Source organism: Rhinolophus sinicus, linkage group LG02, assembly GCF_036562045.2.
Source record: "Rhinolophus sinicus isolate RSC01 linkage group LG02, ASM3656204v1, whole genome shotgun sequence".
Lineage (NCBI taxonomy): Eukaryota > Metazoa > Chordata > Mammalia > Chiroptera > Rhinolophidae > Rhinolophus > Rhinolophus sinicus.
In genome coordinates, this window is record NC_133752.1 from 182246768 (window position 1) to 182266781 (window position 20014).

At 37.9% G+C, this 20014-nt stretch overlaps 1 protein-coding gene across 4 annotated transcripts in view; it reads right to left on the minus strand.

Annotated features, from left to right (window-relative positions):
• Positions 1–18606, minus strand: part of BLTP3B (bridge-like lipid transfer protein family member 3B) — a 76370-nt gene extending 57764 nt beyond the window's left edge. For 2 of the 4 annotated variants that reach the window (XM_019732113.2, XM_019732115.2), the window contains exon 1: positions 18256–18539. In XM_019732113.2, the coding sequence (XP_019587672.2) occupies positions 18256–18299 (44 nt within the window). In that variant the 5' untranslated portion in view covers positions 18300–18539. Of the gene's footprint in view, positions 1–8267; positions 8416–18255 lie in introns of all 4 variants that reach the window. The other 2 variants (XM_019732112.2, XM_019732111.2) reach the window with 2 other exon arrangements.
• Positions 18607–20014: the final 1408 nt, after the last annotated feature.

Below are 20014 nucleotides of genomic sequence, written 5' to 3' on the forward strand. Positions count from 1 at the left end.
ACAAACACTTCTTAGGGTGGTTGCCCAGCTACCAGTGGTTCCATCTTCAGAGAAAGTCTATAAACATAGGGGAAAGGTATAAATCTAACACATTTTAATATACTTCCTTGGTTACAGATGATTGATCTAGAGGTTGTCAAGGCATCTAGGCTGCTTAATCAGATTCATTCCTTCAAAATCTGAAATTAAAGCACTACCTTTGGATCAAGCTGACAAGTAACAAAGGAGTGTAATTGAGAGACAAACACAGATCCAACATTTTAGAACTTTAAAGTACCATAAAGATTCTTCCTGGGGCTGGCCAGGTGGCTCAGGTGGTTGGAGCGCCATGCTCCTAAGGCCGAGGTTGCCGGTTCGATTCCCACATGGGCCAATGAGCTGCGCCCTCCACAGCTAAGATTGTGAACAACAGCTTTCCCTGGAGTTGGGCTGCCGTGAGCTGCCGTGAGCTGCCGTGAGCGGCCAGCAGCCAGCGTGGCAGCCAGTGAGAGCTGCAGAGAGCTGACATGAGCTGCTGTGAGGGGCCTACCTATGAGCGGTGACGGTCTGCCTCAGACAGAGGGCGGGCAAGCCCGGCTCATAACACCAGCATGGGCCAGGGAGCTGTGTCCAACACAACTCGACTGAGAAACAATGGCTTGAACCAGATTGTGGGAAGTGGCAGAAGGGAAAAAAAGTCTTCCACCATCATGTTCCATTCTCCTCAGTTGGGCCCTACTCACATACCTTCAAATGAATTAGTAATTAAAAGCGCTAGTTAATATCTCAAGACTGCGTGCTCCCACAAGGATTAAATTATCATTGCATATGAAGAGATATTACATGAACCCAATGTCTTTGTGTAAGTAAATTTAACAACTTCTGCTTGATTTTATTCAAAACAGTGTTTCTAGAAGAGAAACGCACCCTAACACCACGTTAAAGTCATACAAGAGAGGATGTTCTTGGCGAGACTTCCCAAAATCTGAAGGACTGCCAGGTCCTTTGGCTAGGAACACTAAGTTATTAATCTGCAACTAATTACATCCTTTCACAGTCCATGAGCTTCATCATGCAGTCAGAAAAATCCCTCCACTCAAAACTAAGAGGTGAGGCTTTTCTAAAATTCAAATTCCTCATTTTTGAGGGATATAAATGATAAACGTCTAAGTATTGCTTTGTCTTGTGCACCTGAAACTAATACAATTAAAAAAAAAATGAGAGGAAAAAAAAAATTCCTCATTGTCTCCCTTACCCTACACCATTTATTTTCCCCAAGTTGTACCTCCTTTAATTTGCCCCCAATCTGAAAACTAGCTGCTTTCTTGCCCTATTCTATGCCTCATTATCTTCAGGCTCAAAAAGTGAATGTTATTTTCAAAATTTTTTATATAAGTAAAGTCAAGAAATATAATTTATGTTACAATCTAATACACACACACATACACACACACATTCGACAAAAATGTCATGAAGTAATAGTTTAATACAGTCTGATATTTTCTATTTTATTTCATTCTTTTACAATGGTAATCACAACCTACTACACTAATTTCACAAGGCAAGCTATGATCCACAGTTTAATAAACAATATATAAAAAGTACAACACATCATGACCAAGTATTTATTCCAGGAATGAAGGTCCATTAACATTCAAAAACCAACTAATGTAATTCACCATATTAAAAGTAAAATCACAGGATGATCTCAATAGAGGCATAAAAAAGCATTTGACTAAAGTCAGCGACATACATGGAAAAATAATTCTCAACAGAAGAGAAATTCCCCCAAACTACAAAGGACATCTATGAAAATCCTACAGCTAAAATATACTTAATAATGAAAGACTGAAATGCTATTTCCCTAAGACAAGGACAAAGCAAGGATATCTGCTCTTACTTACCACTTCTATCCAACGATGTATTGGAGGTTCTACCCAATGCAATAAGTCAAGAAAAATAAACAAAAGGGATCCAGTTTACAAAAGAAATAAAGCTATCTTGTTTCCCCAGAAAACATGATTATGGAGGGAACCCTACCGAATCTTTAAAAAAAAAAAATCTACCAGAACTAATAAATGAGTTTAGCAGGTTACAGGATATAAGACCAACATAAAAAATAAAATCAATTGACACAGGAACCAAATAAAAGAGCTTCCTTCCAACAGCAAACCTGGAATAATTTGAGCAATAAAATAAAATATTGGATTATAACCCAAGTATAAAAGAAATATACAGGAGTCTACACAGATATAAACACATGATTGAATAAATAAATAACTGGAAGAGAACATATAAACCTCACATACAGAAAAGTTCCAAATTACTTATTCTAGCCTCAGGGAATAATTCCTGACACCTTTTGTGGGGCTGCACACAGTACTTCCTTCCAAAGCATACAGTAGGAAAGTGGGGTAAAGAATAATTTTACAGTGGAGAACCTGACAGACACTACATCAGCCAGATGATCCAACAAAGGTCAACATTAACAATGGTGAGATACGTTGATACAATGTACCTTAACATGATGTAACACAAATGGCACTTGACCTCTGTGGTCTTCTCACCAAAAACTCAAAAGCCCATTCTAATCATGAAAAATATTAGACAAATCCTGACTGAGAGACATTTAACAAAATATCTGACCAATAGTACTCAAACCTCTCAAAGTCATCAAAAACAAGGAAAGTCTGAGAAACTGCCACAGCCAAGGAAGAGCCTAAAAAACCCCGATGAATAAATATAATTTGATATTCGTAATGGGATCCCGAAACAAAGAAAGGACCTTAGGTAAAAAATTAAGGAAAAATGAACAAAGTATGGGCTATAGTTGATAATAATTTATAAATATTGGTTCACAATTGTGACAAATGTACCATATTAATAATGTTAATAATAGGGGAGACAGGATGTAGGGTATATGAAAACTCTCTGTACTATCTTTACAACTTTTCTATAAATCTTATTTTAAAAAATCATTGAGCTGCATCAGGAAGGTTTATCCATTTTATTATATATAAATTTCAATCAACAGAAAATGCAATAAAAATATCAATTGTGTTTCTACACTTCTAGCAACAAACAATTATAAACGGAAATTTAAAAGTAACTTTTATATTAGCATGAAATTTTTAGGGATAAATCTCACTAAAGGTGTGCAAGACCTATATACTGAAAATTACAAAACGTTGCTGAAATTAAAGAAGACATAAATAAGTGGAGAAACAAAACATATAGGTAGATCAGTTTTTTACCCAATGTCCTTTTTGTTAAGATGTCAAATTACCCCAAGTAGATTTATATATACATCCCAAGTAAACACCCAGAAGGCTTTGGGTAGAAAAGGCAAGCTAATTCTAAAACGTATTTGAAAACGCAAAAGACTTACAATATCAAAATAACTTTAAAAAAGAGAAACAGAGTTGGAGGCCTTGTATCACCAATTTTAAGACTTATCAAAAAGCTATAGTAATAAAGATAGTCTGATATTGGTGTAAAGACAGACAAAGGAACAAAATACAGAGCCCTGAAATAGACCCAAATTTATAGTCAGTTGATTCTCACTCAACAAAGGTGCAAAAGCAATTTAATGAGTAAAAGATAATATTTCAATAAATTGTGTTGGAACAATTGTATAGCTATGTGCAAAAAAAAAATAAAGTAAACCTTAACACTTACTTCACACTATAAACAAAAAATTAACTCTAAATGGATCACAGACTGAACTCTAAAAACTGAAATTATAAAATTTCTGTAAGAAAATATTGGAGAAAATCTTGGGGATCGTCAGCTTGGCAAAGATATCTTTAATGCAATTAAAAAAATGCACAAATCATAAAAGAAAAAACTCAACAAATTACACTTTATCAAAATTAAAAATTGTGCCCATCAAAAGACTGTTACTAAAGGACAAGCCATAGACTGGGAGAAAATATTTATAAAACATGTTTGAAAAAGAACTTGTATCAACACGATATAAAGAACACTTACAACTCAAAAATAAGACAATCCATTAATAAAATAGGCAGAAGATTTCAACAGAACTTCAAACCAAAAAAAACATATAGATGGTAGATAAGCACATGAAAGAAACATGTACAACATCACTAGTCAATAAGGAACTGCAGATTAAAAACCACCATAAGATACCTCTACTTCCCCACTAAAATGGGTAAAATTAAAAAGACTGACCATACTGAGTATTGGTGAAGTTATGAAGCAACTGGAAGTCTCTTACACTGGCTGGTGAGAATATAAAATGTACACTTTGCAGCCACTTTTAAGACTCTGGAAAGCTCTTCAGCAGTTTCTTAAAAAGTTATATATGTACCCACATATAAACCCAATCATTTTACTAGATATTTACCCAAGAGAAATGAAAAGCTATGTCTTCACAAAGACTCATACATGAATGCTCATAACAGCTTTGTCTGTACTAACCAAACAACCCAAATGACCATCAACAAGTGAATTGATCAACACGTTGTGGCATATCCACAATAGAATACACTTGACAATAACAGAGAATGCATAAAACCAAAATAAATTAATTGTAAAATAATTATGCTGAGGGAAAGAGCCAGAAAAAAAAAAAGTATGCTTTTTCATTTATATAAAATTCTAGAAAAATGCAAACTAATCTAAGTGGAATAAAGAAGATCGCATAATAATAAAGGACAAGGCAAGAGGGGAGGAGGGAGAGAATTACAAAGGGGCGTGAGAAAACTTCTGAGGGCATATGTCAAAATGTCATCAAATTGTATACCTTTAACATGTGTAGTTGATTACCTACAAATCAATCATATTCCAATAAAGCTATCTATATCCCATGTATATATAATTGGTTATACAAGATGGGCTGATTTTCTTTACTTGCATATTACAAAAATAATTAAGCCAAACAAACTCTGTATATTGGAAATGTTCTTCCCAAAAGGGTAATTTGTCATGAGCACACTTTGATATATACAAACATACACACACTCACCTATATAAACATGTAGGTGTATGTATACCTCAATAAAAAAGAATGGCCTAGGGAGCATTTGAGATCTTACTCCCCAGTATATGTCGTCAGTTTGGCTCAAATAATCTCCTATTAAAAAGGAAAAACAGAAAGAAAAAGAATAGGAATGGACTAGTTAACTCAATAAAATACAAAGGAATAAGAATTTTTAAGGTATTTGAACCATGGCTTTGTGAAAACTACACCACTGCATTTGTCATATAAAGATATTAGAAACCGCTTTATTAAGCCAAGTAAAAAAATCTGAGTAGAGCCACAGGCAGCCCTCATACTAGCAAAGAATATCAAAAAATTTCAGAATTTTAGCACCTGAAAAGTTCCTCTAACCCAAAGTCCTCCTTTTATGGTAGAGAAGGTGAAGCCCAGAGGGGTTAAGTCAACTGCTCAAGGTCACTCTAAGGCAGAGCCAAAACTGTAAGTACATTTGTACAATTTTAACTTAAAAGGTATTTTAGGATCAAGTGCCATTGTATTATCATATTGATCAATGTTCAATTCAACAATATTTACTGAACATTTAGTAAGCATTATAGGAGTCTATGGCAATTCTCATCCTCAAGGAGCTCTCAAGGTCAATTTGTGAGGCTTATTAAATATTTAAGGCATAAATGTTGTTATTATTTTAATGAAACCTACAGTGTTACTGGAACAAGGATCAAGAAAGGTACGAGCATAATCTTTTGTTTTTGAGCATTCTCAATTTACAGTTTGTTTGACTTGGTTATTTTTGTAATAAGCACGTAAAGAAAAATCAACCATTCTTGTCTAACCAGTTTTTCTACAAAAACATTTAAAGAATGAAAGAGGTTGCAAATTGGCAGCCTGTGAGCTACATTTTACCCACATATGTTTTGTCTGGCCTGCAATGTTTTAAAAAAAACCTGATGTTGCTAACATTTAAAATGGGTGGACCTTACACTGAAATCTGGGTTTCTGAATTTTGTTGAAATATTGGAAGATGTGACACAACTATGCATACATCCTTCATGGCAAAAACTTGAGAACCGATTAGGCTCTTGGGTAACTTAATAAATAAGACATAATTACTGCTTTCAAAGACCTCAGTTTATCATTAGAGACAAGCACATAACCAAACCATAACAGTACATTAAGGTCTTACCATGTGCCAGGCACTGTGAGACAATAAAAATGAGAGTAGGATAAAATGGAGGCACAAGGGAAGAGGTGATCAATCGGTTAAAAAGAATACTGCTTCAGGAAGGCTTCATGGAGCAGGCAGCACTTCAGATGTTTTTAAGAGTGTTTTTGCCTGGTAAATAAGGCACAGGAGGACATGTCAAGCATAGCAGAAGCATGTTCAAGGTTACATGATCACAAAGAGTAGGCAAAGATGAAGTATAAGGCATCAGGTAGCTTGGAAAATGATAAGCCTTGAAAGATGGTATGAAGCCAGATCATGAAGGACTCGTTATCCCATGTCAAGAAATGTGGGTTTCATCCTACACGTTAGCATCATTCCCACAGCGCTACTAAAAAGACTGCTCATGATTCAACGCATATGGGAGAAGAAATAAAAACGGAAAAGATATGACAGCTGACCCCCTTAATTACTGACTCAATTAGAGAAGCTCTACTTTTGTCTATTTTATGCAATGAAGTACTATTTTAATATTTCTTTGGACAAAAAAAATTCTAGTTATAAACAAACTTTTTTTAAAAAGCTTAAATATGAGCCATTAAAAGATTTTTTTACCAAGAAATTAAATGATAAGATTATCATTTTGGAAAGATCTCTCTGGTAACAGTGCCAAGGATGGAAAACAGTATGAGACCAGACGGAAATGAGAATTAATTGCAACAACTGACACAAGAAATTATGAGTTAAATCTGGGTAGTGACAACAGAGATATTTAAATCTTATTGATACCTACTTTGTGCCAAGCAGTCTGCTATGTGCTAGGTTCAGGAGGAAAAAAGGAATTCAAAAGTTATTTAAATAAAAGGGAATCATAATTGATTAAAATGAGAAAGAAAAAGAAATTAAGTTTGGTAGGTGACTTGAATAAAGGCATGGATAGCTGTGGTTTCAACTTAGAATAAAATCCAACACCTCATCTTCCACAGGCTAAGCACAACCCAGGTCAAAAAAAGACATAAGGAGTACAATCTAGAAAAAGCAAAGGGTTATAGCTATGACTACACTTCAGGTGCAAAGGTCCCAGAGGATTTGCTAAAGGTATATACAAAATCAGAACCATCCTCGAATGCCATTATAAACAAAAGACCTTACCTATCCATATCCTAGAGAGAATCTCAATGGTTTCATGAATGGTCTACCTAAGGTTAAAGCTTGGCATCTTTCCCTCAGCAATTTTGATAGAGATCCAGATACCCAAATGGCAGTATGGCACCAAGGCAGACAAGAACACCGACAAACAGTACCTACTTACATCATCATACCTATACAATTGCTAGCTGATATATGGCCAACCTGTGTTTCAATTGTCCCGTTAGTCCTAGGGTAAGTATGTAATGCGGTGCACAATTACATTCATGGTCAGTCTTCAATGAATGATTTCTTACTAGACTTTTAGCATAGGTTCAAAGTATTTATGTGGATATACTTTCCAAGCATTATAAGTATTCACTAATACGTGTTTCTAGGTTTTTTATCGAGTTCTAAGTTGAAAGAAATTCAGTGCCATTTCCACAAAAATCTGGTTTTACAATGTAAGTGCTTTTCCTGATAATGAATTTTAAAAAGGGGCAGAGGAGAGGAGAAGAATGGGGTGGGAAGCCCTACATTTTTAAAAAATGAATCCTATTTTCACTGCTGTTCATGAGTCATTTCAATCTCCTTGGTAAAGATTATAATTAACATTAAGTACACAAAATAAACTCTGAAGTCCTTCAGTGAGAGAACTGATCAAAATACCCTCTTTATCAAGAGCCTTCAAACCTCATTAATCATAGACTATGAAGTCTTACCCATTAAAGAGTAGATCAAATGCTAATTACTATTTCTAAATAGCTGACTCTAAGTTATAAAACTCTCTTTCGACAACATCAGGAAGAGCTGGTTTTAAGCAGAAGTGCACTGCCAAACCTCATATATTAGAAAAGACATTCGAAGAGAGGAATTGCTTGAGCCTGTAGCCATACAGTGAAAAAACAAAAATGAAATCGGTATCTGACTAAAACGGTATGAATTAGAAATTATTCTCTAAGTATCTTTTTGTGGGGCATAAAAGTGCTTGCATTTATAGGAAGAAAACAAAACGATGGGGAATAGAAGTATTACCTGAGGGCAGGAAATTTCAGACAAAAGGTCCCTATTCCTGATGAAAGCAAGTAGTCAGTTGCCAGGGTTTCTTAGACTCCTCTGGTACTCATTTGGGTGATTATGAAATTCACAGCACACCAATCTCCACCACAGCCAGCAGGGATCGCTGCAGGGAATGGGTACACAGGGGACACAGAAGGGAGCAAGTTTAAGGGAAGGAAGAGGAGAGGAATGATATGATAAAAATATTTAGCTATGAGTCACTTTTTAAAAATACAGTTGTATTTCACACTGGATGAACTAAAGGCAGACTACTCAAATTCTAAGATAAATTAACGGTCTATGATTTCTTCATTCTCTCTACCACTGGAATTACTACTAATCTACTAAATTAATATGTATTTAAAATTTTTTATATTAAAATGCTACTTAACAAAAGTGATAGCTATACTGTACAAAAGTTATACAAAAACTGAACTGTATAATTCAACATTAAATGAAGCCAATTAGGACAAGCACTCTAAAAGTTAAACAATCTACAAATACAAATTGTCAATTTAACGCCAAAAGTCCCAGTTACAACTATTATCCTCTTTTCATTTCACAGAGAATACCAGAGTAAAGTTCCCAATGAAAAGCAACCTACAAACCAAAGAGTGATCCAGTAATAAGCTATATCTGTATTCTCAAAAGTAAACTGGAGAACTACTGTATTTATCAGGAAAAGGGTTTTTAATCTAAATTTTTGGATATGAGTCAACTTTTTAAACCAGCCAAAAATGAATTCAGGACCATCGTATTCTGTGAAGGCTAATGTAGTATACATTTATTTCTCCAGTCAGCTAAAAGTGTTTCTGAACAACTACTACCGTGATTCCCCGAAAATAAGACCTAGCTGGACCATCAGCTCTAATGCATCTTTTGGAGCAAAATTAATATAAGACCCGGTCTTATTTTTAAAATAATATAAGGCTGGGTCTTATCTTATAACATAATACAATATAATATAATATAATGTAACGTAATATAATACCCAGACTTCTGTTAAAATAAGACCGGGTCTTATATAATATATAACATATAACATATAATATATAATATAATACCAGGTCTTATATTAATTTTTGCTCCAAAAGATGCATTAAAGCTGATGGTCCGGAGAGGTCTTATATCCGGGGAAGCACGGGCTGTACCAGAATACTGCGGCAGCTGCTCAAGTACAATGGCAAACGAGACAAGCACAGAGCCTACCAGGGGGCTTCTGCCCTTAAAGAGATGACACTACAGAACTAACAAACATGAAACTTTTCTTTAATAAAACAAACAATGTATTTTAAGACCTTAAGGAGTTCAAAACGAAGATGACCCGTGAAGACTAGCCTAGTTAAAGTTGCCTATGGGAGATGTACAAGTAAAATGAAGCGTCAGAGGATGCCCTGTCATGAAGGTATGCAGACAATCTGGCTGCAGGAAATAAAACAAAAGGTGGGGAAAAGAAGGGGTGGGAGAAATCTAATATTGAAAAACAGTAAAAAAGAAAATTGCAGCCAAATTTGGAGGATCTAAATTACCCTAAACTTCTCTAAATACTTGCATTAAATATTCCCTTGCTGTGCATGCTATCGTGAGAGAAAACAGATTTAAAGCTATCCACTTTATATGACTAAGCTGTTGTTTATGTGCTTTTTAATTCAATATTTCTTTGTAAGTTTCTCTGAGACTTAGACTACCTCTGTCTCCTGTCTCTACTGCTGTTAAAGTTGCATATAGTACTTTGTGCTTCTCTCATAAAACATATTCTAACTTGAATGCTACTTACATCTACCATATTGTTTCCAGAAGACATCCCTAGCTCTTAATTTTACTCATATATCTTATGGAACTTTCTTTAAGTATTGGTAGAAAAAAGTAAACAAATGACTTGTCAATGAGAATAATCATACTTAAAATAGTCCTTAAAGATAAGATAAATATCATTTATTATAGATGCCTCTTTTTATAGTACATTTCATTTACATATAAAGCATCACAGCAGAAGAAAAATTTGGAACAGAAACTCAATTTAATTAATATCTAAAAACATAGTTTTACCAAGTTTTAAAATCTCTGAATTTTCTAGTATTATTAAGTTTATCCCTAAATATTAATTCCTAACAATAAAACTACAAAAGGTAGCAGCGGCAAAAAGAAGCCAGAGATCCCTTTTTTAATAGTATTTTGGGGTAGAAAAAGAGTATATATACATATGGCTAAAATTAAGTCTTAAAAGATAGACTAACGTAATAGTGATTCAAAATTTATACACAACAATCATTTTGTCTAGGAGAAGTCTCAAAATAAGTCAGTGAATTATAAGACAGACCAATAGCAAGTCTAATGCTGCATGTTTCACTCATGGAAATAATCATTAAGTCTTCTTGTAACTTACATTCGATCTGAGCTCCAGTCACTAATATCAACTGATTAAATACTAATATTTAATAGCAATATTAAATTACTCATCCTAGGTAATATAATACACAGAATTTAAAACATGTATAATTGATAAGAGATCAACTTATTAAGGAAAATGTTTAGACCAGAAACTGCAGTATTAAGACAAAGTTTAATATTGCAAAAAGTAATATTGCAAAAAAATGATGCAAATAAAAAATGGATGGAGAAATTATGCTTCCACAATTTCAAAGAACTGCTGAGTCAAAAGATTCCCAAGTAATAAAAGAATCCCTTAAGGGATACTGCAGCAGGATAGTTAAACACCGTAAGAGTAATGAGGGAAACGTTGAAAACTGAGTAAAAGAAAACCAAGCCATTAAGTCGGAATAGCAGCCTGAGCAGGCAGCATAGAAAAATAAAATTAAAGGTGTGCCGGACTAGTGACTTAACCACTTAACACTACGTGTCAAACCTTAACCTTGGGCAAGTGACAAATCTCAATGTTTCAGTAACTTCCTATTCATAGACAGGAACAAATCCCTTCTGATTCTAGGATGGTGATACTACAATATCCAATGGACCAAGCATCCAACCCCTTTTTCACCTAAAGTTTTCAAATCAATCTCCTGAAAGTAACTTTTGCAAGAATCAATATCTGATATATTTGGAAATTAATGTGAAAGAAATGGGCACCTGCTTGATTTCAGATGCTTCTATATAGTGAACTTAATATAAAAAAAAAAAAATCCACCCCCTAAAATTCAACTCACAATTCACTCTGCTGTAATCACGTGTTGCATAAACCAAAGGATAACCACATAAAAAACACTGACATTGCTGTTGCCAGTCTAAATTAGTTCACAAGTGAAAGGGATCTCCATGATATCTAACAGGCATCCAAATCAATGAACCCAAAACCAAACTCTTGACCTTCTTCCATAAGCCTGCTCCTCCTGCAGTCTTCTCCAACCCAGTGAACAGCAACTCCACCTTGCTAGTTGCTTATATCAAAACCTTGGAGTCATCCATTACTGCTTTCTGTCTCAATCACATTTTATCTGTCAGCAAATCCTGTGGCTCTACCTTTGAAATACATCTAAAACCTGATGATATCTCAACAACGCACTGCATGCACGCAAGTCCAAGCCAGTATCTTTCTCACCTGGATAGTTAACACTGCTAATTGGGCTCCTGTTTCTGCCCTGGCCTTCCTATTACTTCTTTCCCACATGGCTGCAGTGTGATCCTTGGCTCCAAGCCTTCCAGTGGATTCCAATCTCACTCAAGTAAAAGCCAAGTCATTACAAGGCCCCACAACATCTGGCCTTTGATCTCATCTTCCTCTACTCCACTCCTCACTCCAATTTACCTGTATCAGTGGCTCAAACATATTTCAAAAATAACAAGCAAGCTTCCCCACTTCTGGATCTCTGCGTTTGCTTCCAACAGCTCTCTTTCAGATCCCTTCTCAAAGATCACCTTCTCAAGTAAGGCTTCTGGAATCAACAGATTGAAAATTGCAAACCAAATCCTTACCACCTTGCACTTCCTATTTGCTTTCCCCGTTAATTTTTTTTTCAGTAGCACTTACCATAAACTGATGCAATGTACTTCACTTAGTTAGTTATTCACTATCAGCCACCTATTCTTAAAATATAAACTCCACGCAGGGATTTTTGCCCCAGCGCTATGGACCAGTACCTGGTACAAAGTAGCACTCAGTAAATATTTGTTTAATAAATGACTAGTATAGCTAATGTCAAAATCAACATTATCAAGATTATTTTTAAAATAATACTGTCAATGTAAGTAACCGACGTTACTTTAAAAAAATCCCCAAATGTATAAAAGTAAATTTATTTATAATCCTAAAAGGTAGCATTTAACTCAGTCTTTTCCCAGTTGCCTAATCCAAGTAAAACAAATCTGGCAAATTTCAATGGCAGTATAACTCTAGAAATAGGTTACATTTAGTGATCCTATTCCTGCTTCTTATGCCAGAATGGGAGTTACTGAAGTTTCCCAAGAGCTGAGACCATATCTTACCCATCTTTGCATCTCTAATGCCAAGTGCTCAAGACCTGATATACATAAACTGAAAATTTATTGATTGAGCTTTACCATGAAAGTGAACGATGTAAATAATTAGCCTATCGATAATTATATAAAATTATCATTTGAGAAAATAATTTCCAACAGTCTAATCTATGTTGTATTTCCTTTTCAGAATGCCCAGTACAGAAACAATTATAGACCTAGCAGTATTTTTCTCCAATTGCATGCACCTTAACTTCAGCAATTCACTTCCATGGCCCTATCTGACGTTTTTTGTCCTAAGCTTGGCCTATTCTACCACTAAAATTAATTAAACTTCAATGTGACACTTTCAGACAAAACCTCCAATCCTTCCAGTTCTCTCATTTGTTTTTCTCAACTGCTCTTCCACCTAGATAAAATTTCTAATCCTTGGACGGTTCTTATGCAACCTAAACCACCCTGTGGGGGCAGAGCCCCAGAAAGTAGTTTCCAGGCTCTCGGCCTCACATAGAAAGGTGTTGGCTCAGGTAGTAAATGGCCAACTGTGATTGCATGGCCATCAGCTGTGGCTAGTTGGCCGTCAGCTGTAACCAGTGAGCCATTGGCCACTAATATAACTGCTGTGGCTACGCTAGCAGCAAAATGGGAGACTGGCAAGAGGACGGTGGCTGGGCTGGCGGGAGCAGATTGCGGTTGGCATGGCGGATTGCAACTAGCGGGTGAGGTTGGTTGACAGAGAAGCAGACAGCAGGTTGCAGGTTGTGTGGATCCTGTTTCCTGTGTCTCCAACCCAGTCACCAGCGTGATTATGGTAGCAACTCCCCTATCTATGGCTCCGTGGGTGTTCCTTTTTGGCCTCACCATATCCTGCGTTATGTGGGGAGGAGGAGCAGAGACCCCACCTGGCACCCTGCAGGCCTCCCTGCACAACACACCCCATCAACACATGGTGAGGCATTCTAAACGCTCATCTCTTTGCCATTCAGTCACAAGATCCTGCAAGTGGTCAGCCCTTCCTAATCTCCTTGACAAGTATCCCAAATATTTAGCAATTTCCTAGACCACCCTCACTTTCTATATGTTCCTTCCCCTTAGTCATAGTTCAGGGAACATGACTTGTTAAAACAGTCAAGTAATTTCTCCTACCTAGATCCTTGGAGCCAGTTGGATCCAGTCTCTTTCCAAGTCTTCTTTTCTAACCTTCCCATAAATTCTGTGGGATACTGACATCTTTCCAATGCATTACTTTTCTAATTAAGTTAATCACAGCCCCTCTGTAGACTCTATACCCACCCCAGACAAATGCTCCTGAACCCTGGACTTCAAAAATAAAACTGATATCCAGATATCTTTAGTGATCAAGTCCTTCTTTTGTCTGGAATTCTTTATTAGCGGTCAGTCACCTCCTGGGATGAAGTTCAATTTCCCTAACATAGAAAATGAGGCCGTGTGAAATCTAATTTAGTTCAGTGCCTATTAAAGACACCAAATGGAGCAGCAAGCCTGACTCAAAATACTAGTTCTCCTAATAACCATATCTGCTGTCTGTATAATCTTTTGCCATTGCCAATTGATCCATGGATAAACAGAAGTGGGCCAAACAGGTTCTCTCTCCCAGGGATCTGAAACTTGACAGGAAGGATCACAGATTGAGAGTTGTGAGAGATGGGATAGCACCTTAGCAGTGGTTCTCAACCAAGAGTGACTCTGCTCCCCGGGGTACATTTAGCAACGTCTTTAGACATTCACTATCAAGACTGTGGGAGTGCTATGGGTATCCAGTGGGTGGAGATCAGAGATGTTGCTAAACATCCCAAAATGTACAGAACAGCCCTTCACAACAAAGAATTATCTAGTCCAAAATGTCAATAGTGCTGAGGTCCAAGAACTCTTCCAATGAGGTTCTAGGAATTGGCGGGTTTCTGCCCTTCCCCTGATTCTGTGACCCACCTGAATAGCTTTCTGTTACGTTTACCTTTCTACCTAAGTTAAACAGAGCAGGTTTTGTTGTTTGCAGACAAAATAACCTTAACTAGCACAGTAACCCTAGTTCAGTCATCTGACACACATGTGTACACTTTAAACCAGTTTCTCAACCTCAACTATTGACATTTGGACCAAATAATTCTTTGTTGTGGGGAACTGTGCTGTGAATTGTAGGATGTGTAGCAGCTGCCCTGGCCTCTACACACTAGATGCCAGTACCCTTAGCCCACCCATCCCCCCAAGTTGCGACAATCAAAAATGTCTCCAGACATTGCCCAATTTCCCTGGAAGGGCAAAATCACCCCTGGTTGAGAAACACAGCTTTAAACTGCAAAAGGACTCCACTCAGGTGTGGTGTATGTCTATCCTGCCAACTCCCACGCCCCAGTAAACTTTGTGCCAATTATAGTCTCCTTGAGCCAGAGAGAAAGGGGGGAGGGGAAGAGGGAGCATCTGTATCTGCCTCTTCCCTACCCCTGTGCAGGCCCTGACTTAAGTATACCCCATCTTCCAGCTTCTATCGCCCCATCTTGGCCTTTGCTCGAGCACGCATGTGCGCACACTCAGCAACCGATAATGAGGCCTGGAGCTGAAAGGGAGCCCGTCCTCTTCTTTTCTTTCTTATATTTCTTCTAACTTTTCTTTAGAACTTTCCATTCCCTTGCGAAAAAAATACTCTTTTAGAAAAGCCTCCAATGCACATTCTGCGCCTATTACAGTGTGAAAGATCAGAGTAATTTCTCCTTCAAAGACTTCCTGTTTCACTTCTCTTAATATTAACAACTCCAACCCCACCCCACCACTTACACAAATGTGCGCACACACTCTCCCTCCCTCCCTATCAGTTTCAGATTAGTTCCAAATACACAAACTAATTTTATAAACAATGCAAGAGTTGCTTGGGATACAAACTAAACAATTAGGCAAGGATTAAGTATATAGATTTATAGTTCTCACATATAGTTCAGCATTTACTCAAAGCATTTGTTAATTTCTTAAGAACAATTCCTCTTTCATACTGTTCTGATATATCAGTTTATCAAGCACCTATATCCAGGTAACATTGGCTTTAATCTTACAATTTTACCATACTCCAGTCTCAAGGCTCAGAGTAAGCATTCTCTTCCTCCTGTTTTCACCTAGATAGCCTTCTCCCTTACTGGGAGATCCCCAATATACCCATCAATGATCATTTTCATTGAGTAAATATGAAAAGCATATTTACTCAACGATTCAATTACCCATTGCTTCCTAACACCACAGGTAAAATGTGATAATATTGCTGGCATACAGTCTTGCCTCAGTTAAAAAAAAAAAAGCAATATGAGGGAGAGTCAGTTGATTGGTGCCATTCATCCATTCATTTAAAAAATAGTTGTTGAGTGTACATTATGCTACAGTCAAAACAAAAATCCTTACCATCATGGGGTTTACATTCAAGTGGAGAAGACAAACAGCAAACAATATATATTGTGACAGATGAAGATGAATGTTACGAGAACAGTGTGGTCAGCCAGGTAAGGCCTCCTTTGTGAGAAGGTGCCATGGTTGCATCCACTGGCCATATGAAATGTCTACTATTGGAAAGTAATGTGTTCTAAGTATTTCCTGTTAAAATGTATTAAATTGTATTCCAGATGATTACATCAACATGGTGACATCTTCATTACTGGAAAATTTGTAAAATTAATCTTGACCCATGTAATTTCAAAAGTTCATTCCTATTTGAACAACTATTATTTATCACAACACCCACCTTGTTTCATCTACCGTCTCCTTTAAATTTATAAATAACACCATAAAGTTAACAGCAATAGCAGCAGTTAATCAAGAACATGAATTTGATACTCTTCAAGTCACCTGAGTTGTTTTGAAATATGAAATAATTAAAAACTTAAGTGTTTCAAACACTCAGCTCTAAAAAAATTCTCATTACTATTTACAACACAGATATTAGAAATCACACAGATTTAAAAATAATTCTAAGGACTCAATTCTAAATATATGGGTGTTGTTTATTTTGTGAAGTAAGCCATTACCTTGCCTATTAATTTTTGAGTCCTTCTCAACTGTTCTACAACAGAAACTCTAATGCCCTAAGACGCTCGTTGATAGAATTAACTTTCCTCCCATGCATCTAGAATACAATTATTAATAGCTATGTACCATCATCCTTGGGAAAGTAAGAAAATAGACATTCAAATCATTTTCTGTAGGTCTAAAGATTCTGTGGAACTGAGTATGAGAAAGGCTAGAAGATATCTGCTAAGTCAGATCTTACCTAAATAATACATTAAAAATGAAGATAAAACCTTCTTCCAAAATAAGTTATTCATATGGACCATATGTACAATTTTAAAAAAACTTTCCAATTAGTGATACTAAAAAACGTATATTCATAAATGCCGCTATAATTTGTTACGTTGAAAAACTGTTATGTCTTATTCAATGTTATGTCTTGTTCAATTAAGTGTGGAAAATACTTGCTGAATCAGAGAAATATTGATTTTGTTCCCCAATATAGAATCTGTGGTATATACAACGATCTGCAGAATCAAGAATTGTTTTTACAAGTATACTACACCCAAGCCTTTTCCTAAAATTAGTTAAAAACTAATCATCAACTCACAAATAACAAAGAAAAGGGTCATAACCAAGCGCTTTGGATTCACTGTTAACAACTTGGAAACAAGATCCTACATTTAGCCCGTGTCTGAGACAAATATGGAGAAGCCAGGAGCAACAAACTGCCAGCTTTACTGAGTCATGTTTCTGACTAAAACCGCATTATGAAATGGAAAGAATGACAACTTCAGGGTTTATCACCAAAGATGTTGACTCCCTGACTTTATGGGTCTCAGATTAAAAAAGCAAAAACAAACAAACAAACAAAAAACTGTGTTCTAAGAACGACCTGGGGCTTAAACGACTCAAGAAAGAAACTGCCAGAGCTGGGAACTCTGGTTATTTACCTAAAACAAATCTTAACCGTGCAAACAGGCACACCCTCTAATGCATCAGAGCGGGAACGGCAAGGTGGGGTGAATTCAGAACAATAACAAGGTTAACATTTCACTAAGACAAGCCTCAGCCCTAGGAGTCCACACTGCGCCAGACGCCCTCGGTTAACGGAACCGCTCGGCTCCGAGAGGAGGCGAGCACAGAGCTCAGGTTCATCCGACCACAGAACCCAGGCACTTGGGTGCCGCCTGGCCGTCTCCAGCCTCCGCGCAGCACCGCTCAAGAGGGGCTCCCCGGACGACCCCGGACGCTGCGTCGGGGACGATCCGAGCCCGCTGTCTCCGCCGGCCGCCCTCCACGCTCCTCCATGAGCAGGCCGGGGAGAAGCCGTCCAGGGGCTGTCTCCTGAGGCCAACCACTGGCGGGAGATCCGGGGCCGCGCGACCCCTGCCCCGACTGGAGCAGGGAATCCAAGGGTCGCCTCTCGCACGGCTGCCAATCTCCGCCGTCCCGGAGGCCGCACGCTGCCTCGGGTGCCGACTACGGCGGAGGTGGGCTGGCCCCCACGCCCGAGGCTGTCACTGACCTGGAGAGGTGTTTCAGGATCTGTTTTTTGATGAGCCCAGCCATGGTGTCGGGGCGTGAGGCACCGCGCTCTCTCTCCGTTACTCACTAACTCTTCTCTTTGGGGCCGTCTCCTTTTTGTCCGGGTTAACCCGGCCGGAGGAGAGGCGCCCGAGCGCTCACGTCCAGGAGAGACCCGACGCCTCGGCTGAGGCCACAGGCGCCGCCGCTGCCGCCGAGGAGCCGGAACATATCGCTCAAGCAGCCACAGCCGCCGCCAGCGCCATCTTGGCTGCAGCATCACCTAAGAGACCTGGGGGAGGGCAGGAGCGATACGGCCTGGAGGCGGGGCGAGCTCAGGGCGGGCGTGCTCGGGGCGGGGCGAGCGCGCGAGGGGCGGAGCAACGCAGGCTTCCGGCAAACGCGGAAGTTATGCGTCCTCCATCCTCATTCAGTCCTTTGGCGGTGTCCTTCTTTGCCCAGACGCTGTTGGGCGCTTTCACTCCCAATCCCAAAAACTTCTTGGGCTTTAGTCCTCCCTCCCCACCCGTGGACTTGTTCCTGCCTCCTTCACTGAGTCTCCTTTCACATCCTACTGTTTTATTTCCTCAGAATTTCTTCCACAAACTTAACTGCTTTCTTTGCTCTCTTTATCTACTCAGCTTTCTTCATATTCTTGCTGCAGTTTCTTCTCCTTTGCTAAGATATTCTGCTTTCCCCTGGCTAAATGCTATATAATGCTTCCTCTGGTGATTTCAATCCTAAGGGAAGTAAAAGTTGACAATATGCCCTAATGGAATATAGGACCTGGGGATTAGAAGACCTAAATTCAAGTCATGGCTCTAGTATTTTTCTAGCTGTGTTAATCTGGAGAAAATAATTTCCTTACTTTTAGCCTCAGTTTAATCATCTATAAAGTAGGTTAATAATATCAACCTTTTCCTCCTCACTAGGTTGTTGTACCTAACGAAATAAGGATGTAAAATTTCACTCAAAAATTTCTATTAAAAGGAAGTTTTTGAAATAGCAGGGGGAACTATTACAGCTCCGCACCTTCACCCCACCCAGCCCCAAACCAACATTTTTCAGAGGTGAAAATGATCACCCAGTGATGTCTAAAAGAGGAAAAGAAATTATACTACTTCTGAGAAATGTATCAAGAAGATGTGTGTGTATGTGTTGGGTAGAGGGGGTAGTTTACACATAGTGCAACAAACTGGCCCTTTTTGAAGAGAACGGAATTGACTATTCACTCATTTAATATTTATCATGTACTATAAACTAGACACTATTCAAATAACTAGGGTTGCCTAAACAAAAACAAACAAATGTTTCTGCCATCAAAGAGTGAACAGCCTAGCACAGAAGGTAAATTGCTAGTGCTAAGACCTTGAGCTCTGCCATTAGACTCTGCTTCAAATACTAGTTCAGACACTTTGTAGCTGTGTAAACTTGGGCAATTTATTTAATCTCAGCCTCTCTACATAATGACTGTTGGAGTAATGGTATCTAACTCAGAATGTTGTGAGAATTAAATGAGACTGTGCATATAAAGTGAATGTCTAGCATATGTCAAGCTCTTAATAAATGCTATTATTATCATTAACATAATTAAAAACAGGAACAAAGTGCTATGAGAACACAGAGGAGGGAGTGATTCTATCTGGTTAAGTCAGAGATAGACTTATAGGGGAGATATTATTTCAATGATGCAAATGTCAGCTTAATGTGTTAAAAGAACTGGCCCTGAAACTAAAGACTTGGACGTGAAACCTAGCCCT